This window comes from Rhamphochromis sp. 'chilingali' (assembly GCF_963969265.1).
Source record: "Rhamphochromis sp. 'chilingali' genome assembly, chromosome: 20".
Classification (NCBI taxonomy): Eukaryota; Metazoa; Chordata; class Actinopteri; order Cichliformes; family Cichlidae; genus Rhamphochromis; species Rhamphochromis sp. 'chilingali'.
The window spans coordinates 9,025,384-9,049,905 of record NC_137947.1 but is presented as its reverse complement, the minus strand read 5'-3'; the positions used below and the strand labels follow the sequence as shown (position 1 = coordinate 9,049,905).

Sequence of the window (24,522 nt, the reverse complement as noted above, 5' to 3'; positions counted from 1 at the left end):
TAAGAGACACGTCTTCCTGAGCCGATGACAGCATGTGACCGTGGGCGTGTGATGTTTGAGTGTCAGAGCACCCACTCACATCAGTCTATCTAACAGGGAAGGTATTTTCCCCCAGCGCAGAGGCTGATGAGAAAATAATTCACAGCTAGTCATTATTGTCTAAACATCACATTCCTCCACAGGGCTAAGTGGTTGCTATGGCATACACTTAATGAACGGAAAAAGCAGTAAAACGTTAACAGCAGCCCCATTCTAATCTGACTTTCCCCTCTTTCTCCCTTTTCTCCTCCTTTCCAGTTCTGTCCATCCAGGCCGCTGCCATTCAGTTCACCAAGGAGCCCAAATCCCAGGATGCCTTGCACGGCCGCAGCGCCATGCTGCGCTGCGAGGTCAGCGATCCGACCGACATCAGATACAGCTGGCTTCACAACGGCCAGCCCCTGGAGAACAGCGAGAGGCGCTTCCAGGAGGGCAGCAACCTCAAATTCAGCGCCGTGGATCGGCGGCTGGACGCAGGAAACTTCGAGTGCGTTGCGGAAAACACGGCCACAGGAGAAGCGCTCCACTCCAACAACGCCTCCTTCAATATCAAGTGTGAGTGTTGAGTTTCAGGCCATTTTCCCTTCCTTTGACGGAGGAAATAAAACAACCCTCTTAAGTGAAAATTACCAACTGACAGGGTTTCATAATGGCAACAAGGGTGTGCATCCAGTTTCTGGATCAAAAAAGCCAAACAAAAGTTGCAGTATAAGATGACGGGGTAGTGTAAGCTGAAGGAATGTTTCCACCTTGTTGCCTTATTCTTCGTGGCTTCTCCTCTCTATAGGAAACTGGATATGTGCGCCACCAAGCATGTGTTTTTTTGTTGCTTGTCTTTCCTCTCCGTTGTGTAACACTCTCTTTCCCATATACTCTGAAAGGGCTTTTTTGTCAGGAAATTACTGAACAGTCTAGTTCACCTTAAAGCAGTATAATTATTTCGGTTTAGATTAGCACAGGTCTGTCTGCTCCAGTTTTTTTATTTGTGTCATGCTTTTCACATCTTCAGCTTCTAAATGTGTTGTCAAATTAAGGGGAAGCACGCTAGTGTCTTAATTTAGTTATTTAGCCTCATAACCAAACCTCAGTGACCCGCTTAAGTTTCAGAGCAGAGGAAGCCGGGAAATTCTGCACAGCTCTGTTTGGGATAAATAACAACCTTGTTTGGGTCTCGTCAGAGGCCCTCAGGTACCAGTTGTTACTGTAAAGCCTTTGTGTCATACAAACAGAGTTTTCAGTGATGGTAGAAAGAGGGAAAGGAAAAAAAAAAGCAGGCAAAGCGGGCGAAAAATGATTCCATCTGGAATATGTTCCCCTCTCTTGCTACATTCAGCCTGGAGGTTTGTCTTTGCTGTGATGGTGCTTGTTCAAAGGGTGATTACAAGAACAGATGAGTGTCCAGACCTCCTAGTTGTAAACTGAGAGACGGATGGAGGGAGAGAGCAGCGGTTTAACTCCCTCTCTATGATGTGTCTCCACAAGTGGATATTTGAGGCGTGTGATGTCGAGCACCGTCTCTCTCTGAGTGCTTGCAGTTGTAGCCAAAAGACCAAAGAGGCCCATCGGTTTTTCCCAAACCCTGTCCGATCTGACGGGAACCGCTCACATGTGTTGCAATTGAACATGATCTAGTGTGTGAATGAAGCTCAACCGACTTACTCCCACAGACTTAATAGAAAAGAAACAAGTTAGACATGAAGCACCAGTTCTCCAGAGCAGAATAAACTGCATTATCTGCCAAGCCATTAACATTCCCACGCACTGGAAAAGCAAGGCATAGTTTTCTTGAAAGGAAGGGCATGCAATATAAATAGGCTGAACTCATTTAACCGTGGAAATGTTTATATAAGAGTGGTCGTACCTTTTTGATCGGTGTAGATAGCAGTCGGGCTCACACAAATGTGCCCGTTCTTTGACGTGAGCGCTGACGCTGCACAGTCTGGTCCCGGTTCATGACACACATCGATCGTAATAAACATTAGTTTGCTTTTGTAAATAGATTTTTCTAGAAGTCTGTGCGTACGTTTGGATGCGAGAACTGGCTGCTAAGTTGTCTGCTAATGCTACCAAGCTAAGTTAGCAAGCTACATTTAAACTGCCATAGAGTGCTGAGCAACGGACCAATTAAAGACCTGAATTTAGCTCACAAAAATTGGGGCACAGACTTTGTTGGTACCAGTCTGTAAACATGTGATTTTGATGTAAAGTTAAGAATGTTACAGGAGTCATTATAAGAGACTTTCTGTTGTTGACTGCCACTGGGGGCGCTGTTCAGTCAATAAAAAACTAGAGACACAGCGGTGTCTGCGGCACTGTTGCCTCACAGCAAGGAGGTCTTGGGTTTGAATCCAGTCTGGGCCTTTTCTGTGTCGGGTTTGCATGTTCACCCGCGTCTGTGTGGTTTCTCTGCGGTCACTCTGGCTTCCTCCTAGAGTCCAAACACATGCATTTGGCTAAGTTATTTGGTGATTTTTAAATTGACCGTAGGTGTGAATGAGAGCGTGTGCGTGATTATCTCTGTGTGTTGGCCCTGTGACAGATAGGCGACCTGTCCACGGTGTCCCCGTTCACTCTATTTGATGCATGGATGACAATGAATGAATGGATTCTCGGTGGTTTATGTTGGAGCATCATATTAGGCACTTTTTACAGACAACCTAAGAAACCGGCACACAGCTGAGATGCTGGTTATGAAGTTATTAATGCACCGCACATTACCATTCCTGTAAAAATGGTAATAGCCTGAGTCAGCTTGATAAGAAATCACATAAGTGGATTCCTCAGGCATAGCTTCAGATAACAAACATCTACGAACAAGAAACAATGTTATTTAAGAGCTTAGTGCACACTTTTCTCAACCAGATGCTCAAACTGCAATAGTAAATCATCCCTAACCACTTTCGGATGCTACGTCTGTGTGTGCGTATCAACACGTTTACCTCTGCATCATTATCTGCGGTTTGGCTGTCCGGCTCACTTTAAGTGGATCAGACCACGCTATGGTGGCTGTTGTCATATTTCCACTCATATACAGTTTTAACAAGCGGTCAAGCTCGTGCAGCTTTAAAGTAGACGTCTTCTGGCATTAATCTTGACCGTGCACTCACTCATGTGTACGCTACTTTGCGTGCTTGGTAGTGAATGTGGACTGTAGGGGGTGGTGGTGGTGGGGTTTTCCATATGTACTGTATCAGGGACATTTCTGGAGTTCATTCGTCCGCCCCTCCCCCACTGACGAGAGAGGGTTAATTTATTTTTCCTTTCAATGGTGGGTGGGCAAGTCCTGCCAGCTGAGAATTATTCAGAGTAATTATCCCCCCTCTTGTTTTCACCAATAGAGGTTTTAACCCCCCCCCTCCGCGCCCCCTTCACCCTTTTGTCCCGCCCGGTCACTGGGTCTCCATGGCGAGACCGGGCTCAGGCGTCGCTTTCGTCAGCATGCTTGTTGCTCCTGGAGGCACGGCTTTCAGAAGACACACACGGACGGTGTTTTTGGATGTCAGTGTCATACAGCAGCACGCAGCAATGAGGAGAAGATTGAGTAGAAACACATTTTCCTCCCTATTCAGTCACTCGCGCGTGAGTAGGCATGCGCATGCCGTCTTGGCTTAGTCACACAGCATGTGTCCTTAACCCACATTTGTTCAGCAGACACATTTTTAGAGTCTGTACAGACCATGAGTACAGCTCTAGTTTTCCCCCATTTCGTTTCTCACAGTTCCTACAGAAGGATGTTTTTTTTTTTTTTTTTTTCTTGCTGTCTTTTGTGAGCTGACAAAACGCAGCTCTTCATGTTTAATGACCCGGGCTCCATCCGTCAGCTTCTCTCCTGTAGAGTGACTTTGCTCCTGTGTCAGCGTCTCATTTTTCCTCCTCCTTCCTCCTGTCTCTGTCTTGTCGCTGCAGCAGCATCTCTCCCCTGCAGTTTGCAGCCTGGCCTGCTGACCCCTGTCAGCCACAGCTGATAAAATCTGACACCTCGTCTAACACCGAGCTGGCTCAGTTAACAATTTTCCCCTGGAATCTGCCACACCACTGTTTTTTTTGGGTTTTTTGGTTTTATAGCAATGTTTACAATACGAGGACACTATGCCATATGTTTTGGTTATTTTCATCCCCATATGGTTTTGTCAATCAAATGAAATCCCCAGCCGTTTTGCAGAAACCCTTCTCTATGGCAACAAATCAGCTCACTGAGTGAAAGAGACGGACACGCATTCAGCTGCTTTTCAGAGTGATGACTGAACGAGCCGTCCGATCATCTGTCTTGATGATATCTTCACGTTCATCCGTTATCATCCCCGTGTTGATAGCGCTTCCTGTTCTGCCTCCAACATAATAATTATAGGCTCCTAATTATGCCGTTAGCTGCCAGGCCCGCTCCAACACTTAGTCATGCATTCTGAGAGGGATTATGGGGAAGCATTTGCCACTAATAGGTTATGAAAGAGTGCCTTCTGTTTGTCGAGCGGACAGCTGGAGAAACCTGAGCTGTGAATGGAGCTGTGAGTGGTAAGAACGTGAGGCTGGTTTAAAAAGAAAGAAAGAAAATCCAGGTCAAACTGAAAATTAAGTGGATAGCCAGAATCGGTTTTAACGTGCCACAGAAGAAAATAGGTCAGGACTGGTAGAAACTTTAGATACACAAGGCAGAGTGTGTTGTCTGCTGTTGTTTGCAAATCTCTGTTGAAGGCTCTGATTAGCCAAACAGCGCGTCTGGTATTTCTCGTGCTGCTCGCTGTTTTATTCCTGAACATGCAAATGAGCATCTGATACATGAATTCAGATGACACCCTCCCTGATACTGAACCCACTCTCCTGTTCCTCCGGCCGAGTCGATACAATGCTTCGTTTGCAGATGACGTTTATTCCGACTGCCACTCGTACTCACCCTCGCTAATAAGACTTGTTATTCCGTCAAACTTTTTCTTACGCCCTCGTCTTCAGTGATTCATCGTCTCCCCGTCTGGTTTTGTGGGTCGCTTTTTGCTTTCAGTTCGCTAATAACAGGTCTGAGCGTCGGGCCTTAGGCCTCGATAGCGCAGTTGCCCTTCATTACCTCCTCCTCGAGTTAGTGGAGCTATTGCCTGGAATGGCCTTGAATGAGACACACAACTAATTTGCATCTGCTGAACTGTCAGATATTTGAGGACACTTGCACACATGCACTCAGGCTCGCAGGCAGAGCATCGTCAGCTGTGTTTCGCATACACCATTGCATGTACAAACAGATGTATAAACACACGCACATACTTGCTCCACTGCTGAGCTATGCTTCCACACACACACACTGTTGTCGGCCGTCTGTGGTAGGAGGGAGGTAATGAGCAGTGCACGGCTCAGATGGGATATAAGGAAGGAGAATGGAAGCCCTGTTGCTGTAGAGATGGTTTCCCATGATCCCCTCAGGCTGCACAGCACTGCCAGTTCCTGAGTAATTCATTGTGACAGTTTTCCCTCTAGCGCCCCTTGTGACCTCACAGGGGTGCTGCGTCCTTCCTCCCTCCCTCCCCATCGCTCTCTCAGGTGGGCTCATACCATGCATATTTCATACATGATCCACACTGCAGCAGCACTGTTCAGCCAAGGGCCATAGGAATGGCGCAGCGTTAGTGGGATGTCTTACACTAATACACGCACAGCATACATACACAAAACCCCCACGGACTCGTGTAGAAATCGGGGGCAACCGAAACAAACATGCTCTCTCAGTGATTTCACCCACTAACCGCAGTGTTTACACAGTCTCTGCACATCATACCTCAGCCTTTATACTGTCACGTAAATAACAATTAGCCCTTGTTCTCATTCAGTGTAAACACCAAGTGTTTGTGTAGTCAACAGTGGGAGAAGGGGAATTCCAGCAAGGTGTGCTAAGATGGTACTGCAGCTAAATCTAAGCTGTCACTAGCTAGCTTTTGTCTTTCTATGTAACAACTTTTTATCTGTCTCGCCAACCTGAACATGTTGAAGAATCTTGGACTTGAGCAGGATGAAGGAAAGCTTTGTTGATGTCAGGTTTGACACACTATCTGCACATGTGTACTGGGCGAAATCCTTAATGTGCTCTTTGTTTCTGCCTGCAAAAGCTTGCTTCCATGTATGGGACTAATGCGGATCACTTTCCCACAATCTGTTTTTCTTCCTTTGTTCTTTTGTTCATCTATCACCGAGACGCAAGTGATCAGCCTTCTTGTCTTTCATCGCGTTGTTGTGGCATTCATTTCTCCTTTGATGCAATAATGTAAACACACATAATTAGTTTTGAAGAACTGTTTTTTTTTTTTGATGGGCGCTCAATTGAAGGATTACTAAAATTATAACTAGCAGGTGCTTTGTCACAACATGTTCACTGCTGCCTTATTTCATGGGCCGCTCTGACAGCAGAGTGTTGCTATTAGCAGTTAATGAACTTTTCATTTGAAAAGCGCCTCAAGGACTTGAATTACTGTGGTGAGTGCAGGACTGTGGTATGCTGATGTAAGCTGACCCACTAATGTGGTAGATGTGGAGTCATAGTGCTGTCGCAGCGATGTTCCCCGCTCTCCCCTCGTCCCTGCTGCACTCATTAGCGTCGTCATGTGTCGCATGAGGACAGGGCGACCACTTAACTCAATTTTTCCTCCTGTCCCTCTCCTCAGCTGTTCCCCCTGTCCTCTTGTGCTCCCTTCCATCACTTACGGGATTTTTCTGCCTCTTCTATCACTGCAGGGTTGGAGAGCGGAGGTGTGATTTTGAAGGAACCCGTCTCTGACAGGGAGATGGAGAACTCTTCGCTGGTCACGTTGAGCTGTGATATTGATGGACATCCCCGGTGAGTCTCCTCCCACTTCAAGATCAAAATTCAGGTTTATGAGACGGTATTCAGAACGATTTCTCTTCCTCTTTCTCTTCCTCATCCTGCTGCTTCTCAGGCCGACATGCCAGTGGTTCAAGGACGGCGTGAAGCTGACGGAGAAAACTCATCAGATCAACAATAAAGAGAGGACGCTCACCTTCAAGAATGCCAGTCCGGATGATAATGGCCTGTACTACTGCTGCGCCAAAAATGCAGCTGGGCACGTCTGCAGTAACACCAACTACACTCTTAACATTATAGGTGTGTGTGTGACCTTGTGCAACAAATATCAGATCTGCAAGAATATAAAACTGACATATGATATATTATAGAGAAACATTAGGGCTGTAAGATGATACCATATTGATTTTACTTTGCTGTCAGGTGTGCTACTCGATCCACTAATTGATTGTAGGTCACTAATCAAAGGTTTTCAGGATGTAGTGAGTTTCCCACATTTCCGCACCTGGAAATGGAGACGACCAGGTGTGTGTGGTTAAAGAGCATTAGTGGTGAGAGAAAGCAGGAAGCAGAAAAAAGTTACAGTGCGTGTAATGTGATTACCTTTAAGTCTGTTAGCGACTTCCTCCCACACCACCCACACATACAATATTGTAACATGTCTTAAAAGAACAATAACAGCAGCTCCCTCAGCATCAGGGTCTCCTCCGTGTGTCTAACAACAACTACCTCTGCTACAGTTTATTCTACAGGTAGGTTCTTTCCTACAAGCTCTCGTCGTGTTGTTTGCTCTGTTTCTCCCCCGTGTATAAGGTTTGCAGCACAGCACCCAATCAGCATTAGAAACCTGACGCCCTGTTCCGCTTCACATAGCCACCTGCAACACAGAGACATCGGATTAGCACCTGGGTTGAGAAAGAAAGGATAATTGTTCAGTTTCAGGTTACGGTGTCACCACCCTCTGCTCTTCTATAGGGCTTAACCTTAAGGAAAAGGCTGACAGATTTAAACTGGTTTTCAGTGCATGCTCTCAGATCGTAGGCTGAGGCTTCCCGTTGACGTCCTGGGTGGGCCAGGTGTGCTCTGAATGCACGCCTTTCTTTATCTTCACTCAAACCACTCGTAATGTCCTATAACTGCTACTGGCACCATTCCTTCAGCAGCTCTGCTGATACTCACGTGTTTTCCCGATCTCTTCCTAGTGTGTGTGCGTTAACTCGACGTCCTTCTGCTTTGCATCCGGAGTGTAACAATTTAGTAAAATCTGTGTAGCTATTACTCCTCCTTTAGGTTGTACCAGACTTAATCTGAAGTTTTGGCAGGTCTGAGCAGTGTTGGCTAACACTGAGAGGTCTGCTTGTGGCTGGTAGAAAGGGCCAAATGAAAGTGAACATAAGGAAAAATGCAGCAGCGGAAGCATTTTTCAGGTCATTTAAAACTCAGTGATTGATTTAATATGCAATTTAAAACTGGGGTTTGTGGATTTTGCACTGAGTTTTTCTTCTTTCCTGTGGAGCTGTTTCTAACCCTGTTTTCCAGGAATAACTAGTTTATGGACCATTGCAGAAAAGAAAAGGATTATCTCTTATGTGTGATTCTACGATCTGTAAGAGCGAAAAAAAAAAAAAGAGAGAGAAAAGGCAGGGAAGCTGCTGGTTCTGTTTTCTGACCTCATTAAGTCTGTCCTAGGGGCCCCTGTGGTGTTGACACACTGCCACCTGAACACTGCTGGCTCACCAGCCTCCTGCTGCTGTTGGCAGCTTTTAATAAAGCCGGAGTAGTTTGGTGTGATGCACGAGCGTCCACGCAGATGGAACTTGATGGTCCGTTGCCTGTAATCATACAGATGTTCTACCTCTCTAACAGATAAGAGCTTCCCGCGGCCGGTGGTCACTCCTGAGGACCAGGTGGTAGTGAGGAACGGGGAGGCTGTGTTCCACTGCCAGTTCACTGCAGAGCCGGCGCCCACGTTGGAGTGGTACCACGAAAACGAGCTGCTGGCAAACAAGTCCAGGTATGTTGAGTGCTAAATCTTTCCCTCTGTGTCACTTTGTTGTTTCTCATCATACAGTATTGTGTAAAAGTCGTGAGTCACTTTTCATTTCTTTATTATTCTTCCTTCAAGGAGCAAGACCTTGGTATAATTTATTAAAGTGACCTTGAGCAATAGTTCTCCAGACTTTAATTTTTCTTTCGACATTGGCTCCTATTTGACTTTTTTCCCCTTGTCCATGGCCATTTTCAAAGGAAGGTTTGTTTCTTAAGCCCCTTAACATTCATATGAATCATTCAAGCACACAAAAGACACCTAATTCCAGGGATGAACCAGTGTAGTGTTTATATATAAGAGATAACCGAGCAAAGAAAAAAAATGATGACAGTTTCAGGGATAAAATAGTGTTTCCACACCAACAAAGTGAATCATATTTCAGCACAGTTTGATGTGTGTTCTTACAAATTTGAGGAAACTGGACAGAAGGAGGAAAGAAGTGACAGGCATGTGCAGGACTTGAGAAATGCATCTGGCCCTTCTGTTGATCCATCTACTGTTTACTGACGCCTCATCAGAAATGGCCTCAGTGGAAGTGTGGCTGTTGTGAGTGCCTACAGCCATCTGTAAAATGTGGTGAAAGAAAGCCTGAACAAGAGAGTACAGGCTTTGCAGCATGATTCCCAACACATTGCCAATGCAGTAAAAGCACACCTGGATAGAAGAACACACACTGGAACACTATCAGTCATGGATTGGCCTCCCGAGAGCCCAGACCTGTTGAAGAATAAAGGTGGTCACACCAAACAGTGACTGATAATTTGATAAATTGGGCTGTTTTTGCCTTATATACCTTATTTCCATTTATGCTTATGTATGTTTAACTAAACCACTCTACCTATTATATATCTTTTCTAGTAAAATATAAAGAAATGAGATGTGGCTCAAGGCTTTTGCTCAGCGCTGTACGTCTTAACTACGATTCCTCCTCTTCCATCTTGCATCCACCCCCTTTTCACCCCTCTTCCTTCTCCTTACCATCATATAAGCATGATTCCTGTGTATCTGAGTGTGCAGTAGGGCTGCCACGATTAGTCGACTAGTCACGATTATGTCGACTATTAAAATCGTCGACGACTAATTTAATAGTCGACGCATCGTTTGAAGCTTTGTAAGATCACAAAGGACGCAGGAATGAGTAGTAGGATTTAAGGGTGTAATAACGGACTGAAACAGAAGATGGCAGCACTGCATGTACAAGGATGCCAGCTGCCGTTAAACCCCGAAGAAGAAGAAGCTGTGTCCCAGAATTCATAGCGCAGCCCAGCGCAGTTGTCAACAATGGCGGCAGCTAGTTAGTTTTAACTTTACTCTTATTATTCTTTCTGGGTCACAAAATAAACGTTTAACATATTTTCAGGCGAGAATGTAGCTGTGTAAACCTCAAATATCTGCTCAGTTTATCAAGACACCACATATTTTCAAAAGCTCTCCGACGTTTTCGGAGACGTCTGTTACCCACTAGTTCGTTAGCTAGGCGGGGGCAAGGCTAACTAGAGCCGTGAGAACACCGGACTCCCGGCAAATCGTTTTCAAACCCACCACTGTCTTTCGCTACTCAGGTTAAACATGATATATAAGTCACTTAGATAACTTAAAATGTTATTGTTTGGCTTTCTTTAGTATTTTATTTGTTCCTGAGTAAATCGGTTTGGCTAAGATTAAAGTTATAGTTTTTGCACAGCTAAATAAACTTCAAGCAGACAGCTGATCATCAGAAGTTTGAGACGCTGGATAATATACTCCGGTGTCCTGTTATATTTTAGAAAGCAAGGAGTTTATTAAACTTCACCGAAACAATCTGCAAATTTCATTAAAAATTAATAAACTACCATCTTGTCTTTATTTTTAGTTAGCACAAACACTTCAAGCTGTAAGCTAATGATAGTTATATAAGACCAGATGCTGCTGGTGCAATAAGCTGTACGCTGTACGTCCAATGGATGATGATCTGATTAGTCGACTAATCGCAAAAATAATCGGTGACTAGTCGACTATCAAAATAATCGTTTGTGGCAGCCCTAGTGTGCAGCCATTGGTATTCCTATGAGCCCGATGAGGTGGAACCCCAGCATCGGGCTCTCGCCTCTCTATGTGCTGTTTCAACACAAAGCTCAAGATAAATTGCACATTGAGGAATGTTATTACTGGGAAAAAAAGCACGGTAAAGTTTTTTTTCTTCAGTCTGCACATCACTGGAACAAACCCATTCTCTGTAACCTATCAGAGAAGTCTGCAGGTCTCCAGTGTCCACGCTCTGAGAGGAAAAGACCCTCGAGCTACACTCAGATTACCAGCATATCCCCCGTCTTTATAAATAGGACTTCATAATAAATTTCTATATATCATGCCAGCTTTCATAGCGCCTCATGCTTATACATGAGCCCGTTCCGCACGTAGAGTACAATCCTGCTTTTCTATTTTGAAGTGATTACTGTGCTCGTTGAGCTAGGCAGGGTGAATGACTCCAATATCAATAGTTAGTCATTTGTGTAATGAGCCTGTCAGAGGCAGGTTTGGTCACCTAGGCAGTGATGAGGACTCAGTAATAAGCATGGAAGCCTAACCTCTTTGTGGCTAGGTTATTCCACAGCAGCCTGGTGTTTTGTGTGATTTAGTTTATTGATCTGGGCTGATTATAGTCCCTAAGTTACGCAGCTCTCTGCAGTGATATCATCTGTGTCTGCACTTAGGCTGTTTAGATAACCTCCCTTAGCGAATGAATGAATAACTAGTGTAGACTGTTTTTCCAAATGTGTGAAACCAAGAAAAAAAAACCCCCACACACACCATCTGGAGCTTAAGGCTATTTTTTTGCAGCCAGTTTCTGCCCCACGGGTCAAACGTGTGAAACCATACTCGTGATTGCCTTTAAAAATCGCTCTTTGCTCATTTTGTTTTCTAGTTATTTTGGCCTGTTTCCACAGACTAGTTCTCCGTCTCTCAGGTGGAAATGTACACCAGCTCCCAAAGCTCATTTCCCTCTTTCTCCTAAACAAAGAAGAAGGGATGACACAGAAATCTCACTTTTCCTGAGGGAATCCACTGTGGAACTAGATATTCTTATATGAATCCCCGCTTTTGGAAAACTCTTCTGAGGGAATGCAGATCATTCTGCAGTGGCTTTCCTTTTTCCTCTCCGAGTATTTGTTTTTCCCATGAGCTCTGCAGTGACTTGGGATCTTCTGTTTTTGCTGTGCCGGATGCTCAGCTCCTTTTCTGTCATCCCCGAAGCTGGCTTAAGGTCTGCCTTTAATTACTCCTCATTCTGTCCATCACTGACACTGATACTCCCATCGGCCTGATAGACTCCAGGGGCCAGCTGTCAGGACAGGCCTCCTGAAGCACGAGATTTTTTTTCTTTTTAATTAACTCAAAATGTAGGACACATTTGTTTCTTTGTTTTCCGTGGACAGATTCTTAGCATTTACCTCTACAGATTTAGAGCAGCAGATGGCTTGGGTTTACTGAATTGGGCCAAATTAGAATGGAAAGTCCAAATTTTCGGGCAGTTGACTTGCAGGTCAAAGCGAAACCTCTAAGAAAGGTTTGCAGATGCAGACTGAGAAAGATTTGAGGTTCGTTGGCTGTATCTGTGCAGAAATCTTCTCTCCGCTGTGCTTTTCTCTGCGAAGAATGTGCGAAATGTTGTTTGTGGATCAGTGATTGAGAGAGATTGTTTCTTTCTCTTCTTCTACAGAGTCTTCCTTCTATCCAACGGGACGCTGCTGATCACCCAGGTCAAGCCCAGGAACACGGGGACCTACAGATGTGTCGGTCGCGGCCTCAGAGGATCACAGGTTACGCTGGAGGCCTCCCTCCTCATAGCTGGTGCGTCACACACGTACACACATACAAAACTCGAGCGTAAACAATTAGAAACCCCTGTTATCCTATAATCTGAGTGGAACGGGCTACATATGAACACTGCCCTCCATCTCTCCTGCTCTAATCCCCCCTCCCTCCCTCCTCCTCCTTCTGCCGCTTTCACTTAGTGCCCAGATCTCTCCGATGATAATCACATTCCTGTATTGACATCCGGCCCAGCTGCATCCACTACCACGCGCCGTACAGAAGCATTTTGCTGCTTCCCCTTCATATTGTTTCCCCTTAGCGTCCAGCTGTTTTCCAAGCTTTTTTAACTCATCAAGTTTCCTCCAAAGTGAACAGCACCTGGCACTCGCTTTACTCAAGCAGTAGATGTTACATTAGATAACTCATCAGTGTGACTCAACCAGGGTAATGAGCAGTGTAATTAGGAGGTTGTGAAATGCCGAACGTCATTAAAACACGCTGCAGCTTTCCTTGCATGAGATGACTGTTTCTAAAGTGTTATAAATCAGTGTAATGTGAAAATGACATTTTAAGACTACAACAAATAAAAGTCTTTGGTGGTGCAAAAGAAGAAGAAGTTAAAAGGAAGGGGAACCAAATTATATACAAGTCCAAACACAGTGAAGCTGTTTTAATATTGTGCATGCACTAACAAAGCCGGCTCTTTCCTTGCGCCGCGTCTTCCCAGATAACCTCTTGAAACAACTTTAAAACAGCTCATTGAGGTTGAAACTACAACAAGATGACTGTAGTATCTTCTCATCTTACTAATCAGCCAGCTTTTTGAAATGCAAGTGCACGCACGTCAAATATTTTGAATAAGCTCAGGGCTAAAATTTCTTTGCATTTCAATGTCCCGGGCACTTTTTTTTTTCCTTCCCCTCTCCAGCAGCCCCTTTTCTCCCCCCAAGGGTTTTGGATTAACAAGGTACAACTGTATCTGCAGTTTTAACCCAGTGAACCACAGCTCCATTTAAATACCTTAATTCACTTAATCTGATGCTAATCCCTGCAGGCATTATAGGGGATTGTGTCACAGTAGAATTCAGTGTTTAGGGACAAGTTGAAACAGTCGCTCCCATCGTGGCTCCGCCTCATTCATTTCAGTGCCCTCCCTCTTCTCGCAGCTCTGCTTCTCTTTCATTTGCTGAGAAATGTGTTTTCTTCTCATTAATTGATTTAGATCTTAGGCTCGTACAAGGTTAAAGCACAGGTTGATGATTATTAGCGGTCCTCTAATGAACCAGCGTCAGCATTTGAATTGCTAAGTCAGTTCGTAACATTTGCTCGCTCTCTCTGGTTCCCGCTACAGAAATAGAAGACATGGTGCCCCGGGCGTCGAAGGTTTTCACAGTGAACAGCCTGCAGCAGGTAGAATGCAACGCCCCACATGGCAAACCTCCACCAGTGGTGTGGTGGGAGAGAGAAGGTCAGCGGGTGCCCACAGAGGGCCGAGTACACCAAGATGGGAAATATCTGGTCTTCAGTCCCACGGAGAAGGGAGATTCGGGCACCTACACCTGCGTGGCCGAGAATAAGGCTGGACGCAGGATACAGGAGGTCACCTTCACTGTGGCCAGTAAGTCCTACAAAGACCACTTTAAATGCACCCTAAATTCACTTTAACTAAGTACAGAAAGTACTTTTAAAGTGGTTGTTTGTCGTTTGTATGTATACACGGAGATGATCAAAGTTTAGATTGTAACTGTGGTGTTGCAGGCATTTAAAAGGAAGATGGGATCTTGAGAGCTAAGAAGCATGATGCGTAGAGCATGAAGTGAGAGGGCAGAGCGCAAGCTTGCTAATGTTAGCAGGATACATCCAGTATCCCAGATGTATCCTACAGTAGGTTTATTAATGCTGGGAGCATTGGGTCCTCTAACAGAAGCTAATGTGTATTTTGTCTGTTCAGTGAGCCTAGGTGATTGACACATTGGATATTCCTTCAGGGCAGCGATATGTAGCTGAAGAGTTGTCTCTTTGTCCACAGCTCCCCCAGTGTGGGTGGACATGCCTAAGGACAGCCATTTAGAAGAAGGTAAACCCGGTTACCTCCACTGTCACGCTCAAGCCAACCTCCAACCTGAGGTCACCTGGTTCCGCAGCAGCAACATCATTCAGCCCGAGGTAGGTTTTCACTTTCCTCACTGTCTTTTTCTTTTAACGACATACAGAAGAAAGCTGGTCTGTTTGTACCTTCACAGTTTTACTAAAACTTTTTGTCTTTTTTTTTGTCTCACCAGGACATCCGGTTTAAGATATTCCCTAACGGGACCCTCAGGATCAACAATGTGGAGGTCTATGATGCACATGTGTACAGCTGTCAAACCAAAACTCTGGGTGGACAGCTGACGGGATATGCTAAGGTCGCTGTGCTCGGTAAGATGCGTGGGAATCACTTAGCTGATCAGTATATACTAGAGATGGCACGATACCACTTTTTTATGTCCGATACCGATACCGATATCATAAATTTGGATATCTGCCGATACCGATATGAATCCGATATAGTGTTTTTTAATCAACAAAACTGTTTTTTAAATATCTTGCTGCATTTTGTATAAGTTCATACTCAAGTTTAAAACAACAACTACACTAAAGCTATTCTGTTATACCTGTATGCAAAAAAAAATATTTCATAGTTCAGCAATACTGATCAATCTAATAAACTTAAACCTACACCATCCTCCCTATTCTGGTATTTTAAAGAGTACTTAGCATATATATTAAGCAACCTAACTAATAGAGTTCCAACTCCCAGCAACAACAAAAATAAGTAAATAAAAAATAGGGAACCACCCCTCACGCTCCACCTCATGATGCTTAATCAACGTAATCAACCTTAATTTGATGCAGTGTGGAAAAAAAATGCACAGAAATCAATTATTTTTCAAGAAATATTAAATAGATTCAACATCTTTCTTCAACAAAATTGCAGACTGCACAGATGGTACCTTCCCAAAGGAAAAAGTACTATAGCTTACTAGGGTATATATATTAGACTTAATAGTTACTATATACAGTAATTGACTTCTATTCATTTTACATCAAATTAAAACTTTGGGTGTCAGATAATTATTTACTAAAAGCTAGACATTTTAAATGAGAATAAGAAAGAAAAGTATGTCTTTGTGCCCCCTTTTCCCTGTTAATGCCCTATTGGCCCCCCTGGCTAAACTTTGCTAGATCCGCCCCTGCACAGTTACCAGCGTCAGCTACGTAGAAAAAGATCCTGGAGTAGAAAGTAATATTAAATACATTCTAACAATAGCTGATCAAGCTTAAACGTGCTGCTGTTGTTCAGCCGCTGGTTTCCTCTTTCTGGTGCAAAGTGGGCCAAAAACAAACCAGAGACACGGACTCGCGACAGAAAAGCCGATCAGCTGATCGTTAAGCAGTTTCATGATTGAAGTAGCAGCAAGAAGAGGCAGTCGTTTGTTAAGCTTAACGCAGGAATGCTTTACAAACATTCAGAGATGGACTTACACACTTGCTTTACTTCTCTCGGGATAACTTTGTCGGAGATGAAATGCCGGGTTGCTAGCGAAGCTCCAAATGCTATCCAGACCACCGACAGGTCCAGCATGCCACAGCCGCTCTATCACGTGATGCATACTGCTCCGATGTGCTAACGTTCTGAGGTGAGTTACGGTGTGTTGCAAGTTTTGTGAGGTGCTTTCGTGATATTTAATGGATCGGATTACATTCTTTATTTTTCTCCGATATCCGATCCAGTAATTTAGGTCAGTATCGGACCGATACGTAATATCGGATCGGTCCATCTCTAGTATATACAGTGGATTATCCTTTGTTTGCTCCGAATCTATTTGAAGATATTTCCCGGAGATAAAGATGATGTGTAATGAGCGAGGGAATGATGAGCAATACGGCGCTGAGATGAAAAATAAATGCGATGTGGTCATGGCTGTGGGCTTGTGTGCGTGGTTTTCTATAACTGTGTTGTGGATCTGGGGACCCTGCAGGACACCCACAGAGATGTAAAATATGACTCACACACAACAGCTTTAGCTTAGCCTCCATTTGTAACGTGGTATCTCCATGATCAATTCTTATCTGATCTCATAAAAGGTGTGACATGCCATGATCTCAACCTCTGATAGATCTCAGCTTTTACGCTCATCAGATCTGTGTGCTCGTCGTGCCTGTTGACACATTTTTCCCAAATATGTCTGAACATGATTTGCGTCAGCTTAGTGTCATCCGTGTGTGACGTGTGCTGTGCTTTTACTTGTGTTTCAGAGAAACTAAAGTTCACCCCAACCCCGCAGCCTTCCCAGTGCTTGGAATTGGACAAAGAGATCCCCATCCAGTGCTCGGCTAAAGGAAGAGAGCCCCCCACCATCCGCTGGTCCAAAACAGGTCTGCTGCCACTGATTCCACTTGCTATAGCTTCAGATCTGATGAGGAATGGCTGTTGAGCAATATTTCACCCAGAACCCTTTAGCAGGCATTAATTCTTCAATGCTTATGATGACAAATGTCATTTCCGCAAGAATATGTAGCAACCTGTGTAGAATAAACACAACGTGAGGGCGATTTATCACCACAGATCACTTCCCTCCTCCATCTGCAGTAGCCATAATAGTCTAATTAACCACTTGAATCCCACATGGATAACCAGACCAGCTCTTGTCCCCATGTGTCTCTCTGGCTCCCCCTGCAGATGGAGGAGAGCTGCCGCCTCACGTCAAGCAGAAAAACGGCCAGCTCCGTTTCACCAAAGTCACTCGAAGCGACGCTGGCAACTACACCTGCATCGCCTCCAACAGCCTCCAGGGGGAGATCCGGGCCTTTGTGACCCTCACCGTAGCCGGTAAACCACTGTCTCATCGTCATGGAAGCAGGGAGTAGTGAAAGAAAGGGTCCACGCTACTGTATTAGTCATCAGCCCCACATCAGGAGGACTTGTGGTCTTGGTGCATGTGAGGGTGGTTTTATAGCAAGGCGGTCACTGATCATTGCCATTAAGTTTCAAACACAGCAGCATTTATTGTGTAGTTGGTGGCCTTTTTACAGTCTGGTTAATGAATTGCGTTTGGGTTGTAGATTATCTGGGAGGACAGTGACCACAATCAGCACAAGCTGTAAAAGAGGTGCTGTCGCCCCAGATGTGGTTAAACTGTTGTATTAATATGATTTGTTTGTTTCTGTGCGTGTTTGTGTGTGTGCTTTTTGTGCACAAACAGTGCACGTTCGCTTCAAGGTGGAACCAGACAACACGACGGTGTACCAGGGTCACACTGCGATCCTGCACTGTCAGGCAACGGGCGATCCCAAGCCTCACATCCACTGGGTGGGTAAAGACAAGCCGCTGGACATCAGTAATAACAGAAGGTAAACGAAACACATTTGTCTTCTCCACAGCTCAGCCTTCATGGATTAGGATTACACAGTTGACACGACTGATTAAAGCTCCATCTCCACACATTCGTTGTGGATTTAGCTTGTGCTAACATAGAATTATAACCTTGGAAACAAACGAGTATGAGAGTTCACGTTTCATTTGCTCCGTCAGAATGTGCCAGAGCAAATAAAGCTATTATTTAAACACGCTTTCCCCACTTTCCTGTGCTGGGCCAATCATAGCCCTGATGGTCTAATTTGGTAATGTTAGCTAAATATATTAATGTATTCTGAAAGCACTGCATTTCTTGACCCTGAATTGCACAAATTATAGCCATTATCTTTAAATCAGATGATTTTTAATGATGCAGATATAAAATCAGATTCAGATTGGACACTGAGACCTCTGTGTTTTTCTGTCTCGCTCCTTCTTCCAGGTTCCAAACGATGCCCAATGGCTCCCTAGTGATCAGGGACGTGACTACGGATGACACCGGCAAATATACCTGTGTGGCCGGAAACAGCTGCAGCATCAAAGACCGCGTGGCTCAGCTGTATGTAGTGGGTGAGTTTGGCACACTCGTACATATTTGCATACACAGGCTTTGCTTTATCAGGAGCAAATGGGCACAGAATCACAAGTGTAGGATGAAGGCTTTAATTAAACCTTCAGCCTCTGTCTGTCATCCGTGCGGACAGGTTAATAACCACAGGCGCGTCTCTGACGCCACGGCTGTCACCGAGGTGATGGGATCGGGCAGACGCTGGATCTAATAAAGCTTCGCACTCTGTGGCTCCTTGTGTGCCGACTAAAGCTGAAAATTACAGTCACGCACTAGTACTCGTGTCCCACATCACCTCATTTTCTCCCAAAGTAGCAGGATGGTATTCCAGCTTTGCTTTTTTGTTTTGGAGACAATTAAATTTAGGTGTTTGTCGCGCCTTGTAAAAGACAAGTAATTGACTGTAACAGGGCAGCTCAGATAAATGGAAGGACCGTATGTATGTTTGTAAGTCGGTTTGTGGTTTTAACTGTGTTAAAATTCACCACAAATACCTTTTCTATCATCCGCTTGTTCCAATCTTATTTTTAAAATCCTGTTCTATGAAACGTTTACGTTCGTGTTTACACTAAAGTTGATGCTTTTACCATCAACTGTGTTGCATCTTTCACTGTGGTGAAAGATTTAGCGTTCTGGTAACACAGTCTGTTGTGTGTAAGACTTAAATCCATGCACAGTGTACTTCTTAGCCACGTTTTAGTCAGCCCCAATTCACCTGTGCCAAACAGACAAACCGGTGCATTTCCCGACTGAAGAGGATGAAAAGGCTCCTTACAAGATGATCCAAACAATCGGTCTGTCGGTGGGAGCGGCTGTGGCCTACATCATTGTGGTCCTGGGACTCATGTTCTACTGCAAGAAGAGACGCAACGCCCAAAGAATGCAGAAGGGCCAGGATGGAGAGGAGCCCGAGATGGAGTGCCTTAATGGTATGATTGCTGATAAAGTTGTGGTTACAGTTACACAATAATCCTGTATGCTATTTCAAGATCTTTGCTGCCACCCTGTGTTCATTTTATTGATTACACTTAACATGTAAAAAGGCAAAAAAAAGTTTTGAGCAGAGCAACAAGTATCAGTTTGTTTCCTCCGTTCTATATTCTGTATATACAATGCATTTTAACATATTATATAAAACATGTTCTAAATCGATCAGATTTATTCATATTTGTACTACGTCTGTGACCTTTGACCCAGTAGAATATTTGTTGTGTTCATCAGGCGGAGCAGTCCAACAGAACGGCCACACCACTGCTGAGATCCAGGAAGAGGTGGCGCTCACCAACATGGGTACCATCGCAACCACAGAGAAACGCCACAGCCACGTCAACAACGATAAGCTCCACTTTCCCCGGACAAACCTACAGACCATCACGACTTTAGGTAGAGTAGTCTATGCATCTCTGTTTTCTGTGAAAAAAGTGTATTGCGCTTCTGCGCTCACATTTTGCTGTGTGTCACGTGAATGTTTGCTCAGGAAAAGGGGAGTTTGGGGAGGTGCTGCTATCCAAAGCTAAGGGAATCGAAGAGGGCGAGGAGGAGACGGTGGTTCTTGTGAAGAGCCTGCAGACCAGAGATGAGCAGCTCCAACTCGACTTCCGCCGGGAAGCAGAAATGTTCGCCAAGCTAAGCCACCCCAACGTCGTCCGCCTGCTGGGCCTCTGCAGGGAGGCGGATCCTCACTACATGATCCTAGAGTACTATGACCTGGTAATCTCACACTAACACACATACAGACACAAACGCAGAAGAAGTGCAGAAATGTTGTTTTGTACCTGACGCACTGCTCTCTATGTCTGCTTTTCTCATGCCAGGGAGATCTAAAGCAGTTCCTGAGAATTTCCAAAAGCAAAGATGACAAAGTCAAGAGTCAGCCTATCAGCACCAAGACCAAAGTAAGCAGTGAACTGTGCAGCATGAGTGACATATAACAGCCTTCTGCACACCAGAAGCCATTGAAATAAACGGAAACGGAAATAAACTGTTATACAGAGCTCTGTATTTTTGTCTTTGGGCTCTGCTGCAGTATCGTGTAGGCCATCCTGTCTGAAACAGGCCATTGTAGCTTGACCTTTAACCTTCTGAACTCATCACTGTTAAGTTACAGTAACCATTGAGGAATTGTTGAACTTTGCTCACTTTGAACTTCTATGTTCTTATCAAAGTCTCTCTACCATGACCCCCCCCCCCCCCCCCCCCCCTTTCCCCCTCCAGGTTTCCATCTGCACTCAGGTGGCTCAGGGCATGGAGCATCTTTCCAATCACCGCTTCGTTCACAAAGACCTCGCCGCCCGAAACTGCCTGATCAGCAGTCAGAGGCGTGTCAAAGTGTCGTCACTCAGCCTCAGCAAGGACGTTTACAACAGGTCTGTTCAAAAACATACAATAAAGTCTCCTCTGAGTAGAATCATCTGGTTAATATTTCCATCCCTTTGTTATTTCTCTGGTGTTCACATGTGTAGTGAGTACTACCACTACAGGCAGGCGTGGATCCCGCTGCGCTGGCTCCCAACAGAGTCTGTGTTTGAAGATGACTTCTCCACCAAGTCGGACGTGTGGGCCTTCGGAGTGTTGATGTGGGAAGTATTCAGTCATGGGGAAATGCCATACACCAAACTGAGCGACGACGAAGTGTTAGAAGGTGAGTTTGACGCTGCAACACATTACTGTCTTTACCCCAGGAAGAGGGAATCGCTCTTTAAAAGGCATCTCATCCCATTTTTCTGCAGGTCTCCAGGCAGGAAAGCTGAAGCTACCCCTTCCGGACGGATGCCCCTCTAAAATCTACAAGCTGATGGTCCGCTGCTGGGCACTGAGCCTCAAAGAGCGCCCCTCGTTCACCGACATCGTCCACGCCCTGGGAGAGCTGCCCTCTGACAGCAAAGTCTGAAGTGACCAATCATCTCACAGCAGAAAGGAACTGTTACCAACTCTGCCCCGCCCCCCTTCCCCTAAAATACAGACAGGAATGCTGGATTATTTAGTCTCACACATTTCAGGGAAGAGAGTTGAGGGGGAAGAAAAAAGAAAAAAAAAAACTTTAATTTTTTATGCATTTCAACAATTTTTTGAGTGTGGATTAGACTTGTTTGCTATATGAGTGGAACTGCACTCACCCTTTGTATGAATGGCTTCGTGCGAGCAGTGCCAGGAGTTTGCCTTCACCGCAGTATGGACGATCCTCCCCCACCTCCAGCCTCCGCCTGTGGTTCCACTGTGACCCCGCCCGTCTGCGGCCGTTTTCGTTTCACGGAGCCTCACAACCTCAGTGCCTCTGCCCCTTCACACACACTCACACACACTCTCTAAGTTTGTAGGAATGATGGTGCATTCGCTGGCTCTGATTAGTGCAAAGGATTTGCCTGAAATGTCACGTCACCACTTAACTCCTTGGAGTTTTCTCATTAATCTAAAGAGGATATTGAAGAGAAAGTGGGGCACAGTGGGACTGCAGTGGAGCGATGAAGCCTCTGTAGATAATCAGCCACTTTACTAGTGTGTCGAGTGAGGTCGTTTAAACTGGTCTGTTCCCCTCGCAATTACATCGAGCTGCATCCCGAGTCCGCCACCCTGACCCCTCAGGTGTCTGCTCTCTCTCCACCGGGTACAATCCCCCAAATTGTTTGCTTTTGTGTGTTTGAGTGAGTGTGTGTGTACATGCACTGAACTGTTGTCCCTACAGACAGATAAGGAATGGGGTTTTGCATGAAGGTTTGTGGAAAACAAGTAATCCGTGTTACGGTAACACTTCCGGAACAACGACAACAAAGAAGCATGTTTTATAGCCAAGGAACATGTTGAACGGATGAGATCGTGCCAGTGTGGGCTTTATACATTTTTATAAGTGTGCTCTGTTAACTTTGAGGTGCTTACAGGTCACTGCTGATGGGTAGGAGTACTCATTTTTACCACACGAACACCATCGTGTCCTCTCAGCTGCAGGAATTGAACCCGCCGCCACGTTTGACCTGCTTTATTCTCTCCAGAGGTCCAATCACAGTTTCTCTCCTGGTCCACCTGTTTTGTGCAATGCTGCGAAGCGGACCATCACACCAGGCAGTGTGTACATAATGTTAGAAGCCTTGCACTAACTTCACTTAAAAGATTATCCCTTTTTTATATATATATATAAATATATATATCATGTTGTGTAGAAGGACATGCAGGTGCCTGGTTATTTATGATGAAGGTCCTGTCTTTTGTTTTTTTAACTGTAATAGAAAGGTACTTCTGTGAGGTGGTTTATGCTATGTATTCATTCTCACGGTCCATCTCGGTGTGCGTTCAGTCTGGTAACCGGCTGAGTATGCTAACACAAAGTACAAAGGAGGTCAAAAGAGTGACTGCAGGTCACCAGTGCTCGTTTAAGTGCCTAGTAAATGAAGGATTATCTTAACCGTTTCCCTTTCTGTTTGTTGTTGTTTTTACATCATCTAATCATATGCGATGGCCTTTGTTTATGAACCTGTTTTTATACGTTGTTTTTAGTGTAATATTTTGTTTTTATGAATGCTAGGCACTCACAACTAGACCTCTTTCTTTTTTAAAATCTGCTTCAGCACATGTTCACAGTAATCACAGATGTATACAAAAGCATACATGCTGCTGTCAATAAAGGTTCACAGTGTTTTTACCCAGTTTGTTGTGACAGTTACTTTAACTTCTTAATATTTTCAGCTCAGTGTTTATGCTGAGGTTGTAACAAATATTTGAAAAAAAAAAGTGGTAATTCAGCTGTGTACAAGTTCACCCCCAAATAAGGTGTTGGAGTGGTGAGAAATAAATGCCTTGTTTTTTGTATTGAAGTGAAAATATGTTGTAAATCATGGAGCTGGTGGCTTCTTCACTGATACCAGAGTGTTGTGTGACACGCTCTTCTTGCAGCCGTGTTACAACAAAATATGAGGTTAAGCATAAGTGATGAAATCTTAAATGAGGTGGATTGTTTATCTCTTGCAAGTCTCTACAAGTTACACACACATAATTAAAGTGTGTGTGGTGGTGGTGGTGGGGGCTAGAAGTAGGACTAAAAGGATTTGTACTTTATAGTGTTGGGCTGTAGTTTGTTAAACCACTCTTATGACCTTGTAAAAGTACATCCAGTACTGTTTTTTTCTTTATCCAAATAAAAAGTCTCTGTTGTAGCCACTAGAAGGCGCTGTGTGGTTAGGTAAGGATTAAAGCTGACACTTGAGGCTTGCCAAACATTTTTTTCCCTATTATAATTTGTTTACAGTTTAATGTGATAACTAGCTTTTAAAGAAGTTTCCTCAATGGGTCTATGTGCTTAGTGAGTTTTAGCACTCCCTCAGTCATTATGGGTCTCCTCCTAACTTTGAGCACTGTGCAATTTGTGTGTGTGTGCGTGCGTGTGTGTGTGTGTGTGTGTGTGTGTGTATGGGGGGGGGGCTTTGATGGATCTGCACACAGCACCGTGCGCATGTCACTTTTGGGCCTCGTTCGGTGCGCGTGACATACCGAGAAGCAACGCAATAAATGTCTTTCCACTGCGGTGATGTTATAACAATTTTCCGAGTAAATCTGCGTTTCACCGAACTTTCGATTTTGTAGTTCACTTGCAATAAAAATCCCCTGAGCATCCTGCCAGTGAACCATTTTCAAATGCCTCAAAACTCTGGCGTTTGTTTTAACTTGCCCGTAAGACCAGGTGGGTGGAGGTTGTTCCATCGTTTCAAACAGTGCACCTAAGTGCCTCTGACTGATTTCCCTCTGATACCTTTTTCTTCTTTTAAATGAATACGGATTACACGTTTCAAAGAAAACCTAATGATGAATGATATCAGTTTAAGTTGTTTTTTCTTTGCTGTCAGGTCCACTTGTAGAGGAGGAAGCCATCTCTGACGACACTGGTA

At 44.6% G+C, this 24,522-nt stretch overlaps 1 protein-coding gene across 2 annotated transcripts in view; it reads left to right on the top strand.

The window, feature by feature from the left end:
- Nucleotides 1–23,286, top strand: part of ptk7b (protein tyrosine kinase 7b) — a 76,855-nt gene extending 53,569 nt beyond the window's left edge. For both annotated transcript variants that reach the window (XM_080869569.1, XM_080869570.1), the window contains exons 2-20: nt 298–594; nt 6,751–6,853; nt 6,954–7,138; nt 8,705–8,852; nt 12,589–12,719; nt 14,035–14,301; nt 14,713–14,849; nt 14,966–15,101; nt 16,983–17,102; nt 17,407–17,556; nt 17,930–18,077; nt 18,524–18,651; nt 19,378–19,578; nt 19,871–20,032; nt 20,127–20,359; nt 20,464–20,544; nt 20,864–21,015; nt 21,112–21,290; nt 21,379–23,286. In XM_080869569.1, coding sequence (XP_080725695.1) covers nt 298–594; nt 6,751–6,853; nt 6,954–7,138; nt 8,705–8,852; nt 12,589–12,719; nt 14,035–14,301; nt 14,713–14,849; nt 14,966–15,101; nt 16,983–17,102; nt 17,407–17,556; nt 17,930–18,077; nt 18,524–18,651; nt 19,378–19,578; nt 19,871–20,032; nt 20,127–20,359; nt 20,464–20,544; nt 20,864–21,015; nt 21,112–21,290; nt 21,379–21,539 — 3,119 coding nt within the window. In that variant the 3' untranslated portion in view covers nt 21,540–23,286. The remainder of the gene's footprint in view (nt 1–297; nt 595–6,750; nt 6,854–6,953; nt 7,139–8,704; nt 8,853–12,588; nt 12,720–14,034; nt 14,302–14,712; nt 14,850–14,965; nt 15,102–16,982; nt 17,103–17,406; nt 17,557–17,929; nt 18,078–18,523; nt 18,652–19,377; nt 19,579–19,870; nt 20,033–20,126; nt 20,360–20,463; nt 20,545–20,863; nt 21,016–21,111; nt 21,291–21,378) is intronic.
- Nucleotides 23,287–24,522: the final 1,236 nt, after the last annotated feature.